This window comes from Gigantopelta aegis, unplaced genomic scaffold, assembly GCF_016097555.1.
Source record: "Gigantopelta aegis isolate Gae_Host unplaced genomic scaffold, Gae_host_genome ctg3797_pilon_pilon:::debris, whole genome shotgun sequence".
Classification (NCBI taxonomy): Eukaryota; Metazoa; Mollusca; class Gastropoda; order Neomphalida; family Peltospiridae; genus Gigantopelta; species Gigantopelta aegis.
This window is the reverse complement of record NW_024533517.1, coordinates 5471-32913: the sequence shown is the minus strand read 5'-3', so window position 1 is coordinate 32913 and position 27443 is coordinate 5471. Positions and strand designations below refer to the sequence as shown.

The 27443-nt window shown below is 41.9% G+C and overlaps 1 protein-coding gene across 1 annotated transcript; it reads right to left on the bottom strand.

The window, feature by feature from the left end:
- Nucleotides 1–27443, bottom strand: LOC121392423 (laccase-3-like). The gene is made up of 9 exons (XM_041523640.1): nt 27289–27443; nt 18113–18333; nt 16888–17054; nt 13607–13857; nt 12692–13107; nt 11567–11848; nt 7007–7195; nt 4827–4974; nt 1–2123 (listed from the first exon to the last, which is right to left on the bottom strand). Exons 1-9 carry the CDS (start codon nt 27365–27367, stop codon nt 1882–1884), a joined length of 1995 nt encoding a protein of 664 aa, XP_041379574.1. The 5' UTR covers nt 27368–27443; the 3' UTR covers nt 1–1881.

The window sequence follows — 27443 nt, the reverse complement described above, 5'->3', positions numbered from 1 at the left end:
TTTATTAATAAAAATATTTATTATCTACATGGATATAAAACATAATAGCATTGTAGCATTTTGTTCATTGCACTCTTCTAATGTCACTAATATGTTAGGACATGCTCTCTCTCTCTGTAGTTCTGTATACTGGATTCCGTAACCATATGTCTGTCGCCATATAACCGTAAATAAAATGTGTTGAGTGCGTCGTTAAATAAAACATTTCTTTCTTTCGTCATTCAGAAAATTGATGTTGGTGGCCAGTCTATCCTAAATGGTTAATTAAATTATAATTAAATTAAATTATTACTCGAGAGTGCAGAAACCGGCCCCGGTTTGGTAGTAGTGGATAAGCCATCGGCTGACTTGGTATCGGGTTCGCCTCCCGGTACCGGCTGCCACCTAGAGCGAGTTTAACTATTCGGTGAGTAGGCGTCAGGCCACTACACCGACTTCTCCTTCACTAACAATTAACAACTTACCACTAGCCCACTGACCTGGACAGACAGTCTAGATAGTTGACAAGTGTGCCCAGGACAGCGTGCTTGAACATTATTGGCTATATGCACGACAGTGCAGGGCTCGAACTTAAGAATTTGTCTCCCATGGCAACTTTTAAAAGAATTGCAATGGGTCCACCGACGGCAATTTTGAGCCTGCCTGTGGCAATGTTTTAAAAGTGACATTTGCAGCAAATAAAGCTGACTGAAAAGCTATTTTGTTACATATAGCTATATTTTAAACGTGCAAATGTTAAATATTGGCAGATAAGGTACACCAGCTTTACCGACGGCACAAAAGCGCCATCGGTGATGCTCTCTGCCTATAGCAATTTATATCTCAACGACGGCAATTGCCGTCGGTGCCGACGTTAAGTTCGAACCCTGCGACAGAACTTTGGCGTAACGAGGGGGTAGGGGACGGGGTCCATGTCCCGCCCCCAATAAAACTTGTTTTCTTCTGTTTTTTCTGTATTAATTTTTATAAAATCACACATACATCCATACATACATCGTGTGGGTTGCCTCCCCCCACCCCCCCACCCCCCCACACACACACACCCAATAAAATCCTGGCTACGCCAGAGTGACAAAAAACGCTAAAAGAATAAATCCAGGTGATTATAGAATGTAAGGATAAAACAACAAAAATATAGATAAACAAAGGCAATGTATTGCCAAATGTAGATAAGACGTTTTAAAAGAAATTACATGTTAAAAAGTGAGTTACACTAGGTTAAAATGTGAAAATATAAAATTAATCGATGACAAATTTCATAATTGAGTATATATGTATGTATAAAAGAAGGTTTCTTTTTTATGTATTTTCTTTCTTTTTTAACCTACATACGATACAACATTCGACATTTTGGATATATCAGTATTATAACGTGTTAATATGTTTTATTAATTATATAACCAAAATATCCTATATACAAGAGCTCATCTAGAAATTGACTAGATGAGAAATGAGTACATTAATTTATTTTTTACTATGCTTGAAATTTAGGCTGTCCCCAAAATGTGCGTACCTTGAATATAAACTATAAGTAAATTTAGTGTGTTTGTTTTGTTTAACGACACCAATAGAGCACATTGTTCAATCAATCATTGGCTATTGGAGGTGAAACATTTGGTAACTCTGACAGTCTTAGAGAGGAAACCCGCTACATTTTTACATTAGTAGCAAGTGATCTTTTATATGCACTTTTCCACAGACGAAAAAGCACATACCACGGTCTTTCACCAGTTGTGGAAACCATAAGTAAATAACCTATATTTTTATAATAAAAGAAATCTTGAAAACAAGCGTATAATTCTGCAAATTGGGGAACATCTAGGTCTACCTTTAATATTTATACTTCTGTTTCTTAATTCCCTCCTCAATGTTCAGCGGCACTCACGCGATCACGAACATAACTAAGACCACTATTGACGTTAATGTCTTGGATATCGTCGCAATGTTTGCTTCACTTGTAGGCGGACATTTAACTTCCGTTTCCTCTCCATGGTATTTCCAGTTGCCACATTTTGGCCAATCCTTGGGTGGTTTGGGCATTTGGTGAGGCTGCCCAGATTGTACAATGGCTCCCATTCCTATAGCAAGGTGGAACTCGATATGACAATGCAGAAACCAAAAACCTGTAAAAAAAAAAAAAAAAAAAAAAAGTAAAGAAAGCATAATTAAAACATTTTTTTTTTTATCGCTTTGTCATTTTTTTGTTTTTACGTTTTCTTTTGTTTATGATTTTATATGATTTTTCTTTTTTCTTCTCTTTTCTTTTTTTTTCTTCTATTTTTCAAATAGGTTTGGTATTTGGTGTAACTATTGATTGGCAAACATGTCATCCCATACATCACTAAACTCATTTTGGAAAAGGAGGCGGGATTTAGCTCAGTCGATTGAGCGCTCGCCAGGCGTGCTTTGCGTCGCAGGATCGAACCATCTCAGTGGATCCGGTTAACTGATTGGGTTTTCTCATTCCAACCAGTGCACCACAACTGGTCAAAGGCCGTGGTATGTGCTTTCCTGTCTATGGGAAAGTGCATATAAAAGATCCCTTGCTGCATTAGAGAAAAATGTAATGGGTTTCCTTTGTTGACTACGTGTCAGACAATCAAATGATTGACTTCCAATAGCCGATGATTAACTAATCAAGGTGATCTAGAGGTGTCGTTAAACAAAACAAACAAACAAACAAACAACAAAACTCGTTTTGAAAAAGTATGCTCCATGCTTGAAAAGCATTTTAGCACTGACCGTTATATAACTGTTTAAACACATACACTAAAAATTGAAACGCACAGAGGACAAGACTGCAATGGTCCTGTTTGATTGGAACAATTGTCGTAGTCGAGGGGCGGGTTTCCTCTCCCAATATCTGTGTGGTCTTTAAAGTCGCAGACCCTAGTTTTAGCCAGCGAAAATTAATTATAATTATAATTAGATCACGTTTTTATAAAATAGGATGAAAAAGCAGGTTTTATATTGATAAATACCATGGGAATCCCCAAATCCCAATTACTTGAAATAATTTTGAAAGTTAGTATTCTGATGTCACCGGTAGATGTCGCTCGAAGCACAGAAATGCCTACGTCACGACAAATTTCCCAGAGTGCACACAGACAAAATGGCGTCGGTAAGTTGAAAGTTATGATTTTCTTGGTTTAATACGTTAATGGAAGCTAATTACACAATAATACTAAGAATGTATTCCGCTAAAAAGTAGTGCATTGATTACTGTAGGAACTGTCATAGGCACGGTATGAACAAGTTTAGCGAGACAGATGTAAATGTCATTTATTGTTGGCAAGTGTTGGTGTAGTTCATCAAGATTAACCATATGTCCGACGCCATATAACAGTGAATAAAATGTGTTGAGTGCGTCATTAAATAAAACATTATAGTTGTGGATTGAGTCATTGGCTGTGGTGGTAGAACTGTACGACTTTCTCTTAATGATGACCGGCCTCGGTGGCGTCGTGGTTAGGCCATCGGTCTACAGGCTGGTAGATACTGGGTTCGGATCCCAGTCGAGGCATGGGATTTTTAATCCAGATACCGACTCCAAACCCTGAGTGAGTGCTTCGCAAGGCTCAGTGGGTAGATGTAAACCACTTGCACCGACCAGTGATCCATAACTGGTGACGTCAACAAAGGCTATGGTTTGTGCTATCCTTTCTGTGGGAAGCGCAAATAAAAGATCCCTTGCTGCCTGTCGTAAAAGAGTAGCCTATGTGGCGACAGCGGGTTTCCTCTATAAAAAAAACAGTGTCAGAATGACCATATGTTTGACGTCCAATAGCCGATGATAAGGTAAACAATCAATGTGCTCTAGTGGCGTCGTTAAATAAAACAAACTTTACGTTTGTTTTCTTCTCTTAATGATATATTGACAGTGAGGGAGACAGGGTTGCTAAAGACGGCGCCACAAGAAGCGTCTGCCCCATACGAAAATAGCCACGAGAACAACCGATTGTCTGTTTGTTTTTGTTTAACAACACCACTAGAGCACATTGATTTGTTAATCATCGACTATTAGATGTCAAGCAGTTGTTAATTTTGACATATAATCTTAGAGAGGAAACCTGTTACATTTTCCCATTAGTAGCGATGGATTTTTATATGCACCATCCTACAGACAGGATAGCACATACCACGGCCTTTTGCTATGTAATCTGTTGTTCTCGTACGAGCCACTCGTATCGTGTCGTGTCGCCTTTAATGGGATTCAAACCCACCATTCACAGTCTTAAGCTATATTATACTTATTTTCTGTGTAACGATAATGATGACTATAGAGCTTGGTGCATGTACAGACATTTCCTTTCGGTTTCCATGCTAATGCTTATGCATAACTTCTGTACTCTGACTTCAGTGGACTCAATTGGTTTGAGTTTGGAGTTTTCCTTCTCCTAGGAGAGTTTCCGTTCCAGGATTCTGAGCCTCTCCATCCCAGTTTTGATTTTGGAGTTTGCTTCTCCAAGACAGATGTCTTTCTTCACTCACGTCCTCTGTCCGGTCCATATTAGTTTACTCTCTACCCTTTAAACAGTTCAGCTTGGGTGACCCGACCAGGAGCTGATGCTCCTGCTAGCATAGCTCTCCGAGTCACTGAGACATGCAAGCTACCTCACCACGTCAAGGAATGGACCATGATATAGACTGTGTAATTTTCAAGACTTCCGAACGTTCCAGCATTCAGATCATTCAGGCTTAGTTTTAGAGTTAAGGTTAGTGATAGTATTAGCATGCATGCTGGAACGTTCGGATGTCTTTCCAGTTGGGGTTCGCCACGAGGCCTTAACTTAACGCACGTGCTGCAGGTGTTGATATATTGTTACCTGGATTATCGGCGACGAATCTGATGACGGTATATCCTCCATCTGGGACGGTCACTGTGTCTTTTGCTACTGCTCCGCTCAGCTTCCTCGAAATCCCGCCAGCCGCGTCCAGAGCTTTAACTTCCTCCAGGGATGTCGACTCGCCCAACTGAAAAACATAACAAATACACATCTTGTCACTGTAACATTTAAAAGTACAACACACGCGTCCATTTGGCTCATTGTAAAAGTAGATGTCCCAATGAAAAATAGGGTACAATACATGTATTATGTATATGCGGTTTGCAGCAATGGAAGTTACTGTTACTTGCAATGGCGTAGCACTTGCCTCGTCTGGAATTTCCCCAGATTTATTTTAGTTTTCCCATGACACTGATATTTATTTTACAGGTCTGGGTTTGCCTCTCTGGCTACGCCCCAGACTTGGATTATTAATACGTTATTACCTTGTTTTAATTTATTATACGTAGACATTGTTTCAAATTCCTATAATAAGTTAACATTATTTTTTAAAAAACCCACATCCACATCTTTACGTTTATGCCACACGATACATACATAAAGGTCACGGATATAATATATACGGCAGTTGACTGACCTACCAGAGACAATTGCATGGACCACGTGAATTGATCTATACACACACTGTCTGCACGTTCCTTTTTAGCTGACGCTCGATATCTTCAGCCGTTATGCAATCATATTTAATTACCAACCTAGGCGATGTAGTGATTAAGCAAACATATCTTAATTACGGTTGGCAGGTAATGCAAGCCCATAGGAACCGGTAGTGTGCGATGGCATCACCATTCCACAACCCCCACCCACCCAACCCCACCCCACCCTCTCCACACACACAAGTATATTTGAAGACAAAAATGTACGATTTTATGTAACACTCTTTATTATATACATAGCAATGAAGTATATAGATCTACGGAAACCATAAAAGTCATATGCGATGAAAAGTCATATATTCACTGTATTTTAGCTACAGTGAAAATATTGAAATCGTATTTACATTTTTGTAAAAGTGCATGATTAAATTATCTCCCTTTGTCTCGTTTCTTCGTATTTAAATTTGATGACTACCAATGCATCTGATCGTATTTGAAAAATTAAAAAATATATAATTTAAACAACTGTACCTATAAAAATGGGATACGAAGTGCAATTACGATAAGATATCTAAAACGAATTGAATACGAAGCTAAATAAGATGACACAATGTAGTGTCATCGGGTGTAAGTGTAAGAATTTAAAGGCGTTCGACTCGTTTTGTTTTTGTGGGAGTTTTTGGAGGATCGCTTTGTCAGGTATGTTTGCACCGCAGTATTGTTAAATAAATGTTAATAAAGATAAATTTTATTCAAATTTCTTTTTAAACGTCAATGGTCAAGTAAATTTTCTGGCAAAGTTCCATAGGAAGAAATATATCATGACGTTACGTGTTTTAGATAAGATAAGCAAAAGATATTGCCCAAAAAGCGAAAGATATTGTAAAAATTAGTAAATATGTAGCCTATATAATAAATAGACCATTTCATGGGGGTTTTTTCCGAATACTATTTTTATGTCAACGAGTGATGTGTGAAAACCATATTTTCACACATCACTCGTTGACATAAAAATTGTATTCGAAAAAAAACCCCATAAAATAGCCTCTGTATATAAATACATACGAAAATCTGGCGTGTGCCCAACACACCCCAAACTCCCACCCCCTCCCACCGAGTATGTTCACCACCCAGAACGGTTTTTCGAGTATCAGTGGATAGGTGTAAGGCCACTACATGTACATGTATTGTCTGGCAACCATGAACCGGCCTCGGTGGTGTAGTGGTTTAGCCATCGGGCTGGAAGGTACTGGGTTCGCACCCCGGAATCAGCTCCCCGCCCCCACCCCGCCCACCCCGCCCCACCCCTAAAGCGAGTTTAACGACTCGGTGATAAGGTGTAAGACCACTAAACCGGCTTCTCTCTCACTAGCCAATATCAACTAACCACTAACCACTAACACTCTCTCTTGGACAGACAGTTCAGATAGCTTAAATGTGTGCCCAGGACAGCGTGCTTGAACCTTAATTGAATATAATCACAAAAATAAGTCTAAACAACAACAACAGCAACCGTGCGTTTTAAAAGTAAAATCTAAAAAAAGCTTCGTAGATAATCCGTACCCTGTCCATAGCGACCACCCTGAAGTTGTGACCGTGCAGGTGGGTGGGGTGGTTAGCATTGAAGGGCACGCCTTCGTCGATGAGGACGATCTCCACGGTGTCGCCGACGTCGACGTACAGCCTGTGTACACACTGACAGAACTCGGTTGAACAGTTCACTTTCACCGTGTCCGTGTTACAAAACAGATCCTGAAAAAGGTACATAAAAAGAGCAAGTGTCATACAGGTGCGTGGTCTTTAATATGAACGTGGGAAAATTGCGCACGTGATTTCATACCGAAGGAAAGAAATGTTTTATTTAACGACGCATACAACACATTTTATGTACGGTTATATCGCGTCGGACATATGGTTAAGGACCACACAGATATTGAGAGAGGAAACCCGCTGTCGCCACTTCATGGGCTACTCTTTTTCGATCAGCAGCAAGGGATCTTTTATATGCACCATCCCACAGACAGGATAGCACACACCGCGGCCTTTGATATACCAGTCGTGGAGCAATGAATAAAACGAGAAATAGCCCAATGAGCCCATCGACGGGGATCGATCCTAGACCGACCGTGCATCAAGCTAGCGCTTTACCACTGGGCTACGTTCCGCGCTTATTTCATACCGAAGTCTGAAATTCTAATTTTAATAGCATTTCATGTGTTCAGCTGTTTGAATTATAACAGAACAGAACTTTATTACACTCAGGGCTATCGTTCGATGGCATGTGAGGAATACAAAATTTAAATAATTATTATATAATATAGCAGCATCAAGAAAGAAAGAAATGTTTTATTTAACGACGCACTCAACACATTTTATTTACGGTTATATGGCGTCAGACATATGGTTAAGGACCACACAGAGAGGAAACCTGCTGTCGCCACTACATGGGCTTCTCTTTCCGATTAGCAGCAAGGGATCGTTTATTTGCGCTTCCCACTGGCAGGATAGCACAAACCATGGCCTTTGTTGAACCAGTTATGGATCACTGGTCGGTGCAAGTGGTTTACACATACCCATTGAGCCTTGCGGAGCACTCACTCAGGGTTTGGAGTCGGTATCTGGATTAAAAATCCCATGCTTCGGCTGGGATCCGAACCCAGTACCTACCTACTAGCCTGGAGACCGATGGCCTAACCACGACGCCACCGAGGCCGGTAACAGCATCAAGATGACAGGGTTGGTAAAAACAGTTCATAAGCTGTAAATAAGTCTCAGAAAGGAACACTGTATAACAATGTTCGATGCTTCGGCGATAATATTGTTGTGAGGCAACATTAGAAGATTGAAAAGGAGGTTCATAAATTAATATTATTAATTTTTATTAGTAGAAATGTCTGTCTGGGTGGTGGTGGTATTTTCTTTTTCTTGTTGTTTGTTTTGATTTGTGTGGGTTTTTTTTTTTTTTTTTTTTTTTTTTTTTTTTTTTTTTTTTGGGGGGGGGGTTGGGGGGGTTAATTTGTAGTTGTTTTTGTTGTTGTTTTGGGGGTGTTGGGTGGTTTTCTGTTGTTTATTTGTTGTTTTTTGGGGGGGTTGTTTTGTTTTGTTTTTTGTTTTTTTTTGAGGGGGGTGTTTGTTTTGATTTGTTTTTGTGTTTCGGTTTTTCCGTGTGTTTTTTGTTTGTTTGTTTACCAGAGAGCAATATCCGGTAACATGACGCCACTGGCCAGTGTATGAAGTGAAATATTAACAGGATCAAACCCATTAACCCAGTAAAAATAGGCTCATTTGTTATAGATGGAAGAAGGATTTGTAGGCCTACATTTCAAGTGACTGTTTTACTTAAAGTTTGTTTTGTTTAACAACATCACTAGAGCACATTGATTTATTAATCATCGGCTATTGGATGTCAAACATAAAGTCTTAAAGAAGAAACTCGCTATCTTTTTTCATTAGTAGCAAAGGATCTTTTATATGCACGATTACACAGCCAGGATAGCACATACCACAGCCTTTGATATACCAGTTGTGGTGCACTGGCTGGAACGAGAAATAGCCTAATGGGTCCACCGACAGGGATGGTTCCTAGACGGGTATTGAGTGTGAAGCATTAATTGGTAATTGTAACATATACTGTTAGAGGAAGCCCGCTACATTTTCCCATTAGTAGCAAGGTATAACAAGATAGGACAGCACATACATCGACCGCGAATCACGCGATCGCTTTACCGCCCCCGATGAAGAAATAAAGTTTGGTTTACTTAGCAACACCACTAGAGCACACGTACTTAGAAAGACCACTAGAGCACATTGATTAATTAATCATCGGCTATTGGATATCAAACATTTGGCAACACTGACGCGTCATCAGAGGAAACCCGCTACATTTTTACACTAGCAGCAAGAGATCTTTTATATGCACTGTCCCACAGACAGAAAAGCGCATACCATGGCCGTTCACCAGTTGTGGTGCACTGGCTGGAACGAGAAAAAGGTCCCAATCAGTTGAATGGATCCATAGAGGTGGTTCGATCTTCCGGCGCAATTACCTCAAGCGACCACTCGACCGACTGATCTAAATCCCGTCATCCCCCCCCCCCCCCCCCCCCACACACACATTGATGTAGTAATCATCTGCTACACGATGTCAAACACGTGGTAATTTGACTTGTAATGTTCAGAGGAAATCCGCTACATTTGTTTCATTAGTAGCAATGAATCTTTTATATGCACCTTCCCACAGACAATTTGTCGCTCCAGCCAGTGCATCACGACTGGTGCTTCAAAGGCCGTAGTATGTGCTATCCTGTCTATGGGATGGTGCATATAAAATATCCCTTGCTGCTAATCGAAAAGAGTAACCCGTGAAGTGGCGACAGCAGGTTTCCTCCCTCCATATCTGTGTGGTCCTTAACCATATGTCTGACGCCAAGTAACCGTAAATACAATGTGTTGAGTGCGTCGTTAAATAAAACATTTCCTTCCATAGATGTAACATAGCCTAACTTTGGTCAGCTATTGTTACTATATATTCGTTTGTGTGTAGATCTCGGTCAAATGAAGACATGAGCTCGTGAACCTATCCAGGACAGTAGAAATCTGGGGCGGGGTGGCACAGCTCCCTCTCCCCCACTCGAGGACGAATATGTACGGTGTTTTTATTTTGTTGTTGTTGTTGTTGTTGTTGTTTTAGTTTTTGTGTTGTTGTTGTTTGTTTGTTTTTTGGGGTTTTTTTTTATCCTGCTCTATGTAAATAAAGATAACAAAATGTGGATGTCACCCATTCACTAGATATTAACCACGCCTTCCCCTCCTTCCCTCCCCCTCGTTACTACGGGCCTGCTAGTCTTTTTCATGTTTGGGTTTACTAATACTTATACGACGCAAACAAGTTCAACGACCTCCCCACCTTCACCTCTCGCACAAGATATGTATCCGAAATAATGATAAACAGTGCAGTTTAAAGCCCAGAGGACAATTACTGGATTTGTAATGTAACCTTATTTAACATATATTATTCTCTGTTGCTTCTGGCTGGCTGTAAATATTTAATCGCTATAGATAGCGAGGACTCTGTGTTTAATGTACTGACAAGATACCAAGGTCACTAGCATTACGCGAAATCAGTAGATCTCGTTGATAAAGGAAATGTTTTATTAACGACGCACTCAACACGTTTTATTTACGGTTATATGGCGTTGGACATATGGTTAAAGGGACACGCTCTAGTTGTTAACCATTACGCCGTTGTTTTTCGCTATTAAACCCATTTTTCACAAATAAAATTGCACTTTACTTACCGTTTATTATTTAGAATATACATTTCCATTCACCTGAAGTGTTTTTTGGTAATCCTGGTGTTTGTAATACCACAAATTGCATTTTTTGTATTTCTTAAAAAGCCACGTGCCTCTGAGAAAAAAACGTTGAGCAGACAAGGTCTAATCTATTTTTAGAGGGGATATTCCCATTTCAATGTCACAGACGGTTGTATACCACGGTAACAGGCGCAGGGTGGGTTATGGGTGCTATGGAATTTGGAATGTCCCGTAGGATTAAAGCCAAATCGTTTTCCATTAGTAGTAATAGCTCTTTTATATGCACCATCCCACAGACAAGATAACACATAACACGGCCTTTGATACACCAGTCATGATGTAAAGGCGTTTGCGTCGCAGGATCGAACCACCTCGGTGGATCCATTCAGCTGACTGGGTTTTTCTCGTTCCAACCATTGCACCACAACTGGAGAGAGGCCCTTGTATGTGTTTTCCTGTCTGTGGGAAAGTGCATATAAAAGATCCCTTGCTGCATTAGAACAAATGTAGCGGACTACGAATCAGAATGACCAAATGTTTGACATCCAAACCCGATGATTGATTAATTGATGTGCTCTTGTGGTGTCATTAAACAAAACAAAAGCGAACGGAACGAGAAATAGCTCAATGGGCCCACAGACAGGGATCGATCCTAGGCCGACCGCGCATCAAGCGAACGCTTTACCACTGGGCTATGTGCCGCACCTATGTGCCAACATGTCTTGCCATAGTTTTGTCCCTACTACATTTCGTCCCCAGAAGAAGAAGAAGTAATTCTACAATTTATCCAAAAAAAACATAAACCAACCTCTGACAGGTCGGAGTACTGCGTGAGCGGCGGCGACGGCGGCATGGACATGCTGATGTGGTTCATCTGGGGACTCAGCAACTGCATCTTCCGCTCCACGCTGGACATGGGGTACAGGTCCGGCTCGTGGAAGTGGTAGTTGTCTATCTTGTAGAAGTCCATGGCTATGTAGAACTTCTTGTCGGGTTGCTCCTTCATTCGCGGGTCATCGGCGATCATGGATTTAAGGTCAGCCATTTGAATCAGTGTCGGGGTGGCTTTCTGGTTTAGTGGATTCAACATCTGGAAAGAGGAATGAAGAAGGAAAAATAATTGAATGCTTGTTTAACGACACCCCCAGCATATGGTGTTAACAATCTAATTAAAATTAGCTCCACTATTACATGTGGTAGACCCAGAAGAGCTAATTTTAATCAGATCGATGGTGTTAACAACCAGTTAGTGTAAAGGTTCATTTGGATTGGATGCGGCGCGAGCGTGCGGTGCAATTGTTGAGTCTGCGGCGTTTGCGTTTCGGACACATACAAAATATATGATAATTTCGTTGCGTCTGGCCGCTGGCCTCAGATTACAGTTATCTTCCCATTTGGTTGTCCAAAATCCGGAAATTTGACCGCGCAAGTAGTCTGCTATTTGACTGTGATTATTTCATGGCAGACACCTATGAAGTGGCAACTAGTTGACTGAAGTGACAGGGGAGATCATGTAGTTTGTAAACATGTGTAACTTGTTGACATTGAAGACTTGTTTGTGGTAATTCCGACCCATGCAAAAGTAGTGCTTTTTGTATAAAATAGGTGTACTCCGGCCTGGTTTAGAGGGTGTGTTTGTTTAAACCAATATGCTGGGAGAAAGAGCTGGACAACAGGGGTTGTCCTTTTCAGGGTATGTGTCCCCCAGGCAGGCAAAGGTGCATACAAAAATCCACGGGCCTGCTGATATTAATAAAAATGTTATAGAAACATATAGCGAAATTAATTGTGGTCTGAGGCCAACAGAGGTGGTTCTATTGAGTGTTCATTGGCCTTCAAAATATGGCAATGGGATTAAAACTTCTACGACCATGGTGCTTAAATATGGGAATCCATAGTGTAATTAACTGTGGTCTTAAGCCATAAGCTTTACCGTCCCAGCTCTGGTTGCACCTTCATAATCCACTGTTCCTGGTGGGTCAGTCTCGTCTGCTCCTTCGTATCTCACAATGGCCGCCTGGTTCGCCTTTTTGACTGCGCAGTCTGCTAGACCGCGAGCCCGTAACCAATAGTTACCGAGAGTTTTTTGAGCCTCGAGCACAAAGTCGAATCTTTCTCCGGCGAATATTATGAACGAGTCGACAACCTTCGGCACGAATGGAACTCCGTCTGATGCTATCATCTTCAGCTGGTGGTTGTCCACGGAAATCTGGATGGGGCAGTTCAGAATACCTGGGTTTATGACCCGGAACCTATAGTTCTGGCCCTGGGTCACCTTAAACAGTGATCTAGGGGTGTAAGCAGTTTTGTTTGTGGCCGGATCCACGAACTTACGATAGGATCCTCGACCTGGAAAAAAAATCGAAAACAGAAATAACTATATTTCACGAAAAAAAAAAAAGGGTACATGTATTTAATACCATTGTATAGTATGCATTATTGTTTACAAATCAACCCTTATTTTTCATCAAGATTCATCATTGTCTTGTCTTCCTTTCGTTTTCCTTTCCTTCCTGTCTTCCTAATTAACCTTCTTTCTTTCTTTTATTTCCATCTGTATCTTTTGTCTCTCCTCTACTACCTTTCTTTATTGCCTTAGGGCGAACGTTAATGTGGTATGACAGGCTTGTATGACGGATAACCACAATATACCTGTCGCGGTTCAGAGACAGGATGTAAAATTGGCAGCAACATAAATTGAAAGATAGGAGTATATGAACCTAGTTTTGATATAGGCACGTAAATAATATTACTCGAAAGATAGGAGAAGCGGCCACATCGGGAAGAAATGAGATGAAAATCAAAGGAGAGAAATAAAAGGAATGTGACATTAATGAGCAGTAATTACCATTAATTAGCATTAACTGTGGTTTGTTGTCGAATCCTGCCAGATGGTGACCTGCAAACCTGTTCATTGTCAATTCTTTCAGCCAATCGTGGACGATGATAACGTGTTCTGGCAGGTCATGCTGGTAGAGAGCCGCGTGGGGATTGGTTGAATCTGGTTGATGCACCACAAGACTTCCAAACACCCCGTCCGATCTCTGTGTCCCTGAATGAGCGTGCCAGAAATGTGTTCCAACATTTTCAGCCTTGAATCTGAGAAATAATGTCATACTTAACAATGATAAATAAAATATAAACACTAAAAAAAGACATCAATACGATAAAAGGAAATCCTCGAACATGTTACGTAGATAAGCAGCATGCGTGTGTACAGATTAGCTTTAGTAACTGTGCTTAAAGTTTGTTTTGTTTAACATATCACCGCCTTACAGTCGAACCGAGTGTTTGACATTCAACACAGCACACATTATTAACTACGATTAAATATTGGGATTCCATTTTTATGGAAGACCCGATAGCCTAGCGACTAACGTCGCGAACTGTCTAGTGTAATGCGAATCGGTGCAGTGGGTTCGAATCCTGGCAATTGATATTGGCGATTTTAAATGTGATTAGCCAGTTGTGGGGGATTAGTTGGGACGAGGAAAACAAAACAGTCCGAGAATAGATCCACTGAGGAGGTTCGATCCTCAGGCATGCGCTCTACAAAAAGCTAGATACCGCCGATAGTAACTATATCATGATTAGAAAGAAAGAATGAAAGAAATGTTTTATTTAACGACGCATTCAACACATTTTATTTACGGTTAAATGGCGTCAGACATAGGGTTAAGGACCACACAGGTATTGAGAGAGGAAACCCGCTGTCGCCACTTCATGGGCTACTCTTTTCGATTGTCAGTAATGGATCTTTTATATGCACCATCCCACATACAGGGTAGTGCATACCACGGCACTTGATATACCAGTCGTGGTGCACTGGCTGGAACGAGAAATAGCCCAGTGGGCCCACCGACGGGAATCGATCCCACACCGACCGCACGTCGATATCATGATTAGGGACCAGTTAGTCTGTGATGCACCACTTCGCGACATAGCCTCTAAATATCTACCATAAAACATGTTGAACACCTTCAGGGGTCCTTGGATGATATCGTGATGATACATACGTGCCAGAATGATTTGACATTGATCGAATTCGACATAGGACTATAATAGCATGCCCTTGTGTAACTTACAACATATTTAGACCAAAAAAAAGAGTTGAAATAGATGGAACATTGTTTGACATTTAGACTAAATCGACTAGTCATCTCTGAAGTCATCTCTTTTGTCACAAAGCTTTCATTACAGTCGGGGTCTGAATCTTTATGTAACGGTGAATATATTGATTTGATATATCCAGTAGTTTGCTTTATTTCAACTCTGGACGGTCAGACTAAGCCCACGGCTAAAAGCTGATGGGGAATGACAGGTGTGTGGCATGGATAGCCACAAGTACCTGTCGCGGTTGGAGAGACAAGGACTGGGATGTGGAGGTGGACAGCGAAAGAAGTTGAACGATAGGAGGAGTTGCCAGATCAGGAAGAAATGAGATGGAATTCAAAGGAGTAAAAAGAAAGGGGGCAGTGGGATAAAAAAAAATTGAAGAAAAAAAGAAGGTTATAACCATATTCCTTTGTTTCGATTTAACAAGATTAGTCCGATTCTGAGCGACAAAACCGTAATACATGATCAGGGCCGTATATCAACACAATGCAGAGAAGAGTGGGCATTTGACAAAATAGTATCTGCTTCCACGAATCTCTATCTAATAACTTGTCTATAGGAGGACAGCCACTCCCGAGTAGATCCTTTACTGGAGATTTGATCCCATCTTGCGCCATCAAAAAGAGGACTGCCACTCCGAGACTAGTTTACTAAATCAAACCTAGCAAGCACCAGATTAGTCAGAAAATCGTATTCATATACGCAGATAAGCGAATCAGCGATTAGTGGTCCGTTTTATTGTTTCCTGCTTCCGTGTCCTATCCCCTAACCTAAAACAAGGTACACACCTCACAGGCCACTAGCTGGGGCGGGAGCAAACCTAATAGACCAGAGGCCGCACACATCTTGTGACCCACTAATGTAAATCCTGTCTAAGATATAATTGTACCAGTGTTACCACAAACATCCCCTTAGTACCACCACAAATAGATCGGTCTAACCTCCCAAAGACAAATTGGGGTGTACTGTTCTGGAGAGTGACCAAGCACCTAACAGTGATGCATGATAGCAGTGACGAATTGACAAAACGTCTTTTGTCTCTATGTCATACAGAGATATGATTTTGAATACGTTAATGTTTTTATTGTTTAGATCTGGTTCAGTCTCTCTATCTAAGTCTATCTCCGTCTGTCTGTCTGTCTGTCTGTTTCTCTCTCTCTCTCTCTCTCTCTCTCTCTCTCTCTCTCTCTCTCTCTCTCTCTCTCTCTCTCTCTCTCTCTCTCTCTCTCTCTCTCTCTCTCTCACACTGCCTGTACTGGAATGAGGAAGGAAGAAGGAAATGTTTTATTTAACGACACACTCAGCACATTTCATTTATGGTTATATGGCGTCGGACATATGGTTAAAAGAAAGAAATGTTTTATTTAACGACGCACTCAACACATTTTATTTACGGTTATACGGCGTCAGACATATGGTTAAGGACCACACAGATTTTTAGAGGAAACACGCTGTCGCCACTACATGGGCTACTCTTTCCGATTAGCAGCAAGGGATCTTTTATTTGCGCTTCCCACAGGCAGGATAGCACAAACCATGGCCTTTGTTGAACCAGTTATGGATCACTGGTCGGTGCAAGTGGTTTACACCTACCCATTGAGCCTTGCGGAGCACTCACTCAGGGTTTGGATTCGGTATCTGGATTAAAAATCCCATGCCTCGACTGGGATCCAAACCCAGTACCTACCAGCCTGTAGACCGATGGCCTAACCATGACGCCACCGAGGCCGGTTACGACATATGGTTAAGGACCACACATATATTGAGAAAGAAAACCCGCTGTCGCCACTTCATGGGCTACTCTTTTCGATTAGCAGCAAGGGATCGTGTATATCCCATAGACAGGATAGCACATACTACGGCCTTTGATGTACCAGTCGTGGTCTGCAATGAGGTGAAAGCTGGTATTGGACACACTGTCAACATGCCGTCTCGTTGTGACTCACCTGTACTGGAATGAGGAGAAGGCTGGTATTGGACACTGTGTCACAATACCGTCTCGCTGTGACTCACCTGTACTGGAATGAGGAGAAGGCTGGTATTGGACACTGCGTCAACATGCCGACCCCGTCCATGATCTGAGAGTCGTGCTGGAAGATACCGTGCCAGTGGATGGACGTTCCTTCTGCGCCTTCCATTTTGTTCTTCACGTTCACCACGATCGTGTCGTTGTGACACACCTGAAACAAGTTATGGGTGGATCTTTGTTTAAGATTATTATCTGTGTTTAAAGGTAAATGGAAATTGTATTGCACGGATGGAAAATGTCGTTGTTGATATGTTAAGACAGAATCGGTATATGAAAACTACGCGAACACTGATATCAAAGACGTTGCTACATGTGGTTCTCTCGGTGCCATATTAACTTATGTGGGTAGTTGGTACAGGCAACATGTCACTGGTTGTTCTAGACTGACGTACGTCGATAGCTGGTCCAGGAAACATATGACTGACTGTTCTAGACTGACTTACGTGGATAGCTGGTCCAGGAAACATATGACTGACTGTTCTAGACTGACGTACGTCGATAGCTGGTCCAGGAAACATATGACTGACTGTTCTAGACTGACTTACGTGGATAGGTGGACCAAACAATATGTGATTGACTGTTCTATACTGACATACGTGGATATCTGGTCCAGGCAATATGTGACTGACTGTTCTAGACTGACTTACCGTGGATAGTTGGTTCAGGCAATATCAGATTGACTGTTCTAGACTCTCTTACGTGGATAGCTGGTCCAGGCAACATGTGAATGACTGATCTAGATTGACTTACGTGGATAGCTGGTCCAAGCAACATTTGATTGACTGTTCTAGACTGACTTACGTGGATAGCTGGTCCAGGCAACATGTGACTGGCTGTTCTAGACTGCCTTACGTGGATAGCTGGTCCAAGCAACATGTGACTGACTGTTCTAGACTGACTTACGTGGATAGCTGGTCCAAGCAACATGTGACTGACTGTTCCAGACTGACTTACGTGGATATCTGGTCCAGGCGACATGTGACTGACTGTTCCAGACTGACTTACGTGGATAGCTGGTCCAGGCGACATGTGACTGACTGTTCCAGACTGACTTACGTGGATAGCTGGTCCAGGCAACATGTTACTGGCTGTTCCAGACTGACTTACGTGGATAGCTGGTCCAAGCAACATGTGACTGACTGTTCCAGACTGACTTACGTGGATAGCTGGTCCAGGCAACATGTTACTGGCTGTTCCAGACTGACTTACGTGGATAGCTGGTCCAGGCAACATGCGATTGATGGTCATGATGGCTCGATGTACGCCATCTGTCGCCACACAGTGAGGTCTGTCGCAGTCGGTGATGTTCAAGGGACAGTCGAAACAGCCTTTGGTGAGGACGTAGTAGTACTCGAGTGTGAAGTCGTACTCACATATCTTGGGATTTTCACCCGCTGAGCAGCTACGGACACACGGATGGTATGTGTAGTCTGGTGAAGATTAAAAAATGCGGAGAGAAATTTGCAAATGTTTATATGACATTGAAGCTGGTCGGATAGACAGACAGACAGACAGACATAGACAACAGAGACGATTTAAGAATATTTGACGTAAACCAACGACACGACTAGAGGACATTGATTAATTAATCATCGGCTATTGGAAGGAAAGGAAGGAAATGTTTTATTTAACGACGCACTCAACACATTTTATTTACGGCTATATGGCGTCAGACATATGGTTAAGGACCACACAGAGAGGATATTGAAGGAGGAAACCCGCTGTCGCCACTTCATGTGCTACTCTTTTTCGATTGGCAGCAAGCGATCTTTTATATGCACCATCCCATAGACAGAATTGCACATACCACGGCCTTTGATGTACCAGTCGTGGTGCACTGGCTGGAGCGAATCTGGGTATGAACAAAACAAAACATCCGCAAACTTGTGTGAGAACGATTCACACAGTATGCGGAAAAAAAAATTGTTTGTTTGTTTGTTCATACCCCGATGAACATAAAAGAAATAACACATATGCATATGCATATATATACACACCCTTCTTTCTTTGTCCGTCTTCATGTGTGTTTACGTATTACATACTCGAAGGGTGACCGAGAGGTTGCCAACTGGTGAGTCATGTATTTGCAATGTAACCCGAATACAGAAGTGTTTACAAAAACTTCTTTGTAAGCTTTACTCCGGTAATAAAATACTTTGAAAACAAATGATAACGCGATGTTTTCATGTCACGATGATACCGATGTCACTTCCGGAGATGAAGGGTAGTGTGCAGTGGTGTACGGTGGAGTGGCGATTTGTTTGACGATTTGTGTGTGGGTATGTATTCTAAACGATAAAAGAAACGCGATGTGTGAAATAATCAAGTTACATTTTGGTTTGTTTAACACCACCCAGAGGCGGATCTAGGGAGGAGGGGGGGGGGGGACAGGGGCTCGGGGCTCGGAGTCCCCTAAATTTTCCGACATTTATAATCAAATAACTTTCAGAGTGTATTAGATTGATGATGTAAACTACACCAAAAATTTAATTTATTGTTCCATATTTACAAAAAATCACAAATAAACGTCACTGTATACAAGAAAGTCACATGACATGCTGTCAAAGTTGAAGGTTGTCAAACATGGATTTTACACATTAGAACATTCGTTTAATAGTGTGTGAATCCACCCCTGGCGCGAATACACTCGACACATCGTTGCCTCATGCTGTTGATCAGACGTCTGAAGAACTCTTGGGGAATGGCCTGCCACTCTGCCATAAGAAGTTGACCCAGATCATGAAGGTTGGCTGGAGGGGCATGGTTATCCTGAACTCTCCTGCCTAATTCGTCCCAGGCGTGCTCTATTGGGGCCAAGTCAGGCGAATATGCTGGCCAATCCATCCTGGCGATACCTTGTTGTCTGAGAAAGTCCGTTACCACCCTGGCGCGGTGGGGTCTGGCATTGTCATCCTGCAGAACTGCCCCGCCGCCAATCTGCTGAAGGCCTGGGAGAACCAACGGCCGGATAATCTCATTCAGATAGCGGATTCCATTCAGATTGCCATCCACCACATAGAGGGGGGTCCTATGGTGGATAGAGATGCCGCCCCACACCATGACGCTGCCACCACCGAACCGGTGACGTTGTCTAACGTTAACGTCAGCGAAGCGCTCCCCAGGACGTCTGTAGACACGAACCCGACCGTCATTGAACTGGAGACTAAACCTGGACTCATCAGTGAACACCACTCGACCCCACTGAACACGTTGCCACCGCAGATGAAGTGTGCACCAGTGACGTCTGGCCGTTCTGTGACGTGGTAGGAGTGGTGGTCGAACAGCCTGGCGACGGCAGCGTAGATTATTGGCTCTCAGACGATTGCGTATGGTTTGATCAGACACTCGAGTTCCAGTCGCAGTCCGCAGATTGTCACGTAATCGGCGTGCAGTGGTTGTGCGTTGACGTAGAGCCATATTGGTGATGTAGCGGTCCTCTCTATTTGTAGTGCTTCGGGGTCTTCCCGAACGTGGACGATTTCGAACAGAATTCGTTGCTTGGTACCGTTGCCACAGTCGGCCAACGACACTGTGACTGACACCAAGTCTCAGAGCAACATTTCTTTGCGTATTGACATCCTGAAGCCAAGCAATAGCCCTTCCTCGATCTTCGATAGTCAGTTGACGTCGTATCATTGTCGAATTTGGAGTGTGCACCGTACACGAACGCAAGCTCCAATTATACGGAAATTCAGCATTGGGAACATGGAATACACATGCAAAGCGTGCAAATGAAGCGCTTTGTGAAAAAGCAAGTTATGGGCACTTAGCAGACCTTTCGCTTTCGCCCTAATTTACGTGCAAATGTAACCATGTTTTCGCCATTAGAACTAGTCGACAGTGTCAATGACAGTGGATTTTAATTCATTTATGGGTTGCTTAGACCCACTTTCGTCAAAATGGAACAATACCATGCGTGACATTATGGTCTAGCTAATATAATTGACATTCAGAAAATAATGTCGAAAATATCGTCTGACCCTTAAATTCTTTTGAGTAGTATATATTAATTTTAATTTTTTTACGATCCCCCTCCAAACCACTCCCAAACATCCCTTGGCATTCCGCCTCATGTCACTGGGCCTCCCCTAAATGTTTTTTTCTGGATCCGCCACTGCCACCATCAGAAGACATTGATTTTTTTTTTCATCATCGGCTACTGGATGTCAAACATTTTTCTTAGGGGAAGAAAGGAAGGAAATGTTTTATTTAACGATGCACTCAACACATTTTTTGTACGGTTATATGGCGTCGAACATATGGTTAAGGACCACACAGATATTGAAGGAGGAAACCCGCTGTCGCCACTTCATGGGCTACTCTTTTCGATTGGCAGCAAAGGATATTTTATATGCGCCATCCCATAGACAGGATAGCACATACCACGGCCTTTGATGTACCAGTCGTGGTGCACTGGCTGGAGCGAGAAATAGCCCAATGGGCCTAATGACGGGGATCGATACCAAACCGACTGCGCATCATGCGAGCGCTTTACCACTGTTTTCTTTGGGGAGGAAGCCCGCTACATCTTTCCATTATATTAGCCTGCAAGTAGTGATAGGAATCGATTGGAATTCCATCATCGATAATCGGTTATAATCGGTTTGCACCAACCGATTAACTTTCGATTACACGATCGTTTAGAATTATACGAACCTAAGAATTAATTGAATATAAAAGTAAAGTTTGGTTTGTTTAACGACACCACTAGAGCACATTGATTTTTTTTTTTTAATAATCAGCTATTGGATGTCAAACATTTGGTAATTGTGAATCGTAGTCAATAGAGTAAACCCGCTACGTTTTCTTAATGACGTCGCCAAGTGGTAAGGCTCTTGCTCGATGCGCGGTCAGTGTGGGATCGATCCCCGTCGGTGGGCCCATTGGACTATTTCTCGTTCCAGCCAGTGTACCGCGACTGGTATATCAAAGGCCGCGGTATGTACTATCCTATCTGTGGGATGGTCCATATAACATATCCTTTGCTGCTAATGGAAAAGAGTAGCCCATGAAGTGGCGACAGCGGGTTTCCTCTCTTAATATATGTGTGGTCCTTAACCATATATCCGACGCCATATAACCGTAAATAAAATGTGTTGAGTGCGAGGTTAAATAAAATATTCCTTTCTTCCTTCTTCTGGTTCCTATTCAATTCCGCTTATGCTAGGATCAAACTGCCAACTGTCACAACGAACTTGGCCAAATCGCCGATCTCATGACTTCTACGACTGTCTAGTTGTTAGTCTGAATACTCTTACAACTCGATTCTCGTAGTACACAACATCTACGATCGATTAATTAGTAGTTAATATGAGCGCTCCAGTCGTAAGCCGGAAGTGGGAGAAATTGCAACGCAACTGTCGAGTTTGGCCAACACCGTCGTGACAGTTAATAGACTTAACCTAGCATTACTCTACCTTATGTTGCTAAACTGCGACATTGTGGTCTTTTACGGGACGATCTGTTTATTGCTTTAAACAACTTGATTCCGTCTTTTGTATGGCGGTGGAGCGGGACGTAGCCCAGTGGTAGAGCGCTCGCTTGATGCGCGGTATGGTCTGGGATCGATCCCCGTCGGTTAGCCCATTGGGCTATATCTCGTTACAGCCTGTGCACCACGACTGGTATATCAAAAGCCGTGGTGTGTATTATCCTGTCTGTGGGATGATGCATACAAAAGATCCCTTGCTACTATTGGAGAAAAAAAACATGTAGCGGGTTTCCTCTGCAAAATTGTGTCAAAATTACCATATGTTTGACATCCAATAGCCGATGATTAATAAATCAAAGTTCTTCAACAAACTCAAACAAAAAAACACACTATATGAACAGATTGTCCAGGACCGAGGGTTAGTGGTTAGTAACAGTTACTAACTTAGTGTTTTCCCTAGCTTGTTTTAGCATGGCGCAGAACCATGCCTCAATAGTCTAACATCATCTTGCCTTAATCAGCACCATGCTGCCCTGAGATTAAACATGCCTTTTTCAGTAATTAATTCTAAAATTGTCTTTATAAAACACCAAAAAAAAGGTATTATTAATTAATAAAATATGCCTTTTATATCTTTTGCCATTCATTTATTAAAGCAAGCACATAAATTACATTAATGTTTATTTCAATTAATTTTTGTGCATTTTTAATGAAAAACAGGTGTCCCGAAAATGGTGGAAATGCCCCAAAAGTGTTTGGTCTAACATGCCTTGCCTAATTTCTGGGGAAATCACTATAACTGTTAGTCGGAGTCGAAAGAAAGAAATGTTTTATTTAACGACGCACTCAACACATTTTATTTACGGTTATATGGCGTCAGACATATGGTTAAGGACCACACATATGTTGAGAGGAAACCCGCTGTCGCCACAACACGGGCTACTCTTCCGATTAGCAGCAAGGGATCATTTATTTGCGCTTCCCACAGGCAGGATAGCACAAACCATGGCCTTTGTTGAACCAGTTATGGAACACTGGTCGGTGTAAGTCGTTTACACCTACCCATTGAGCCTTGCGGAGCACTCACTCAGGGTTTGGAGTCGGTATCTGGATTAAAAATCCCATGCCTCGACTGGGATCCGAACCCAGTACCTACCAGCCTGTAGACCGATGGCCTAACCATGACGCCACCGAGGCCGGTATTAGTCGGAGTCGAAGTCTATATGTCAAAATTACCAAATGCTTGACATCCAACAGCCAATGTGCTCTACGTGTGTCGTTAAACAAAACAAGCTTTAAATTTAAATGTTTCAAGTTTCAAATAGAGAGGATGACCAATGCATAATTTCAGATTTGGGGAACGGTGCGCCCTACCCTCCCCCCACTCCGCCGCTTTCGACACCAATGACAAGAGCTATTTTTGTCGATATATTTTGTTTTCGTTTTAAAGGTCCACTGACACTAACCTACTCCACCCCACCATTTCCCACGTACAGGGTATAATTGCATTCACGATCGAGCAGATGAAAAATCCTGCGACCTTGGCGTAACCTACCGGTCTCGGTAATACCTATTTTGTAAGGCTGCTAGATTCAAGTGAGTCCATAATAAACAGGGCGAATAACGCATATAATCATTTACATATTGTAGAGGTGACACAGTTACCTTACTGTAAATAATGAAATAAAAACATTCGCCCTCAGATGATATTCGTGCGTATGTGTCTTTCCGTCTCTGTCTGTCTGTGTCTGTCTGTCTCTCTCTTTCTTTCTCTCTGTCTCTCTCTCTCTCTCTCTCTCTCTCTCTCTCTCTCTCTCTCTCTCTCTCTCTCTCTCTCTCTCTCTCTCTCTCTCTCTCTGTGTCTCTCTCCGTCTTTCTCTCCCCGTCTCTGCCTGTCCCTGTCTGTCTGTCTCTCTGTCTCTCTGTCTCTCTCTCTCTCTCTCTCTCTCTCTCTCTCTCTGTGTCTCTGTTTGTTTTGTTTAACGATACCACTAGAGCACATTGACATATTAATCATCGGCTATTGGACGTCAAACATTTAGTAATTTTAACATATAGTTTTAGAAAGGAAACGCGCTACATTTTGTTCCATTAGTAGCAATGGTTCTTTTATATGCACCATCCTACAGATAGGAGAGCACATACAACGGCCTTTGTTATACCAGTAGAGGTGCACTGGCTGGAACGTGGAATAGCCCAAACTCAGGAATGTCCCTTTCACGTGTGTACAGTGAAACCCCGTTAAACCGGGCACCCTCTGGGCCAAGTAAACTGACCGGTTTTAAGACGTATACAGTTTTGAGAGGTTAATTTCTGTACTGATTTTAAAAAAAGGATTGTGAAAAATGTTCGATTTGTTTGGGGTTTTTTTTTTTGGGGGGGGGGTTGGAGGGGGGGATTCCGGTTTACAGAGGGTCCGGTTTTGAGAGGTTTCACTGTATTATGGTGTCTTTGTCGTATCCTGTTTACAGACTCGGTGTGGTATACACTGTGCACCTGACAAACGTGATGGTAAACGTGATGTGATTGTACGAGCTAAGATCACACAATAAACTATGTCAAGCAGACATCACATAACAAGCAGCACTAAAATGACGTTTATAATGTGGGATAGTACAATCAGGGAGAGGGATAGCAAAATACAAAAACAGTCGCACCATTTTTGAAATCTTGGAGTTTTGTGTTGTTTGTTTCTTGGTTTATTTATTTTTTTGTTTTCTTTTGGTGTTTTTTGGTGGGGTTTTTTCTTTGCTTTTTTTTTTTGGGGGGGGGGGGGGGGGGGAGGTTGGGAGGGGGGTTGTTTTGTTATCTTTTGAGAGGTTATGGGTGAGGCAAAAGCGGGTTTTATTATATTTTCAACAGTACACGAAATGTAGATCTCTGCGTGGAATCTCTGCCTAAGTTATGATGTTTGTAACATTGTTATTTACCATTCCAACTAGTGCTCGACGACTTCTATATCAAACATGTATCTTCTATATCTACCGTCCTCGGTGGCGTCGTGGTTAGGCCATCGGTCTACAGGCTGGTAGGTACTGGGTTCGGATCCCAGTCGAGGCATGGGATTTTTAATGCAGATACCGACTCCAAACCCTGAGTGAGTGCTCCGCAAGGCTCAATGGGTAGGTGTAAACCACTTGCACCGATAAGTGATCCATAACTGTGTGGTCCTTAACCATATGTCTGACGCCATATAACCGTAAATAAAATGTGTTGAGTGCGTCGTTAAATAAAATATTTCTTTCTTTCTTCTGTATCTAACATGTACCTGTTTAATCTCTCACATTTGAAGAGGTAAAAAAAAAAAAAAATGCCAAAACTGTCAGATCTTGACACCTACTTGTATTATCCGCTTGTTAAACAGTGCATTGTTCAGTGTTACGCACGTCGCCAATACAGCACAAATTGAAATTTTGAGTAAAAGTCAGTATCTATCTGTGCTATTTGTATTTTTGTACAATTCTTTACACTGTTTTTATTTAAATCTTCAATTTTTATATTGATGTTGATCATCACCTTGTTTGTTTGCATTACCATAGTTTGACACCCAGTGGCCGATGTGTTTTTCGTGCTGGGGTGTCATTAAACATTCATTCATTCATTAATTGTTACGCACGTCGTTAAGTGAACACTGGCAGGCGTTACAAAGCACGCCGAGTTCCAGTTGATTGTCTTCTACCTTTAATTGAGTGCTCCGCAAGGCTCAGTGGGTAGGTGTAAACCACTTGCACCGACCAGTGATCCATAACTGGTTCAACAAAGGCCATGGTTTGTGCTATCCTGCCTGTGGGAAGCGCAAATAAAAGATCCCTTGCTGCTAATCGGAAGAGTAGCACATGTAGTGGCGACAGCGGGTTTCCTCTCAAAATCTGTGTGGTCCTTAACCATATGTCTGACGCCATATAACCGTAAATAAAATGTGTTGAGTGCGTCGTTAAATAAAACATTTCTTTCTTTCTAACTTTAATGGGTTGGTGACGTGCTAAGAGATCTAGTTGCACAATTAACCACTTTGCATGAATGTTTTAATCTCCTCGCTCCCAACACACGCTCCTGCATAGAATGAATAGGGACCTGTCATGGAGAGAACTCCCTGGCGATTTTGGAAGCATGCCAAAACTTACCCACAATCCACGCATCAACAAGGTTCGTTCATTCATGTTTGTTAATGTTTATACGTATTTTGGAGTTTATGACCACTTACGGTTTAAGCACGCTGTCATGGGTATACATCTCAGCTTTCTTGGCTGTTGTTAGTTTTTAAGAGAGAAGTCGGTGTTGCGGCCTTACACCTACCCACTGAGTCGATAAGCTCGCTTTGGGTGGGAGCCAGTTCCAGGATGCGAACCCTGTACCTACCAGTCCTATGCCCTAACCACGACACCACCGAGACCGGTGTTTATGAATTTACTTTCATTTCATTTATAATTATTTTCATGCCTATATCCAATTAAGGTTCAAGCACGCTGCCTTGGGCACACACACATACACAAAATAAAGAAATATTTGTTTATCATAATCTGTTCGGAAATTATTGTCATTTTTAATTTTGAAAGAAAGAAAAAAAGAAGAAAGAAAGAAAGAAAGAAAAGAAAGAAAAAAAGAGGGAAAAATAACTAAAAAGAACAGTCCTAACCAAACACAATCACAATTCATCAAATAGTTTATTAAGTAAATGTTATTTTGTTTTAATGTAAAAATGTTAACTTTATTGTGGAGTATTTGTGTATCAAAACATGAAATTAAGCATCAAACACGATTTCCGTGTATTGACATATATCAGTGTTATGCCTACTATAACTTATATTGTTTTACATCACAAGTTTTTATACTCAGTCACATTTGACCTTAAAAAACGTTCGGCTCCGCAGAACAGCGTATTGTAACAGAAAATGCATATTAATACTCTTAAAGTTGTAAATCTAAAACGGAAATGTATTGCCAAACTAATTACCTGTAAAGCGACTCCCTTGACAGAATTGAAATGTTGTAAAAAAGTAAACAAGAAAACAGATCGAGTCCCGTGTGCCCATCTCGAGGGTTAAACGTGGAGTGAGAGAAACTTTCTCTTGCGGCAATGCTGGGGATATAAAGCAGTCACCCTGAACG

What these genes read in the sequence shown, in the direction of transcription:
- LOC121392423 (XM_041523640.1), bottom strand. Translation starts at nt 27,367, where the DNA reads ATGGGCACACGGGACTCGATCTGTTTTCTTGTTTACTTTTTTACAACA. An exon ending in GTGCAACCAGAGCTGGGACG is followed by an intron (nt 11,849 to 12,691) that starts GTAAAGCTTATG and finishes TCCTCTTTCCAG; the next exon opens with ATGTTGAATCCACTAAACCA. An exon ending in GGGTGGTCGCTATGGACAGG is followed by an intron (nt 4,975 to 7,006) that starts GTACGGATTATC and finishes TATGTTTTTCAG; the next exon opens with TTGGGCGAGTCGACATCCCT.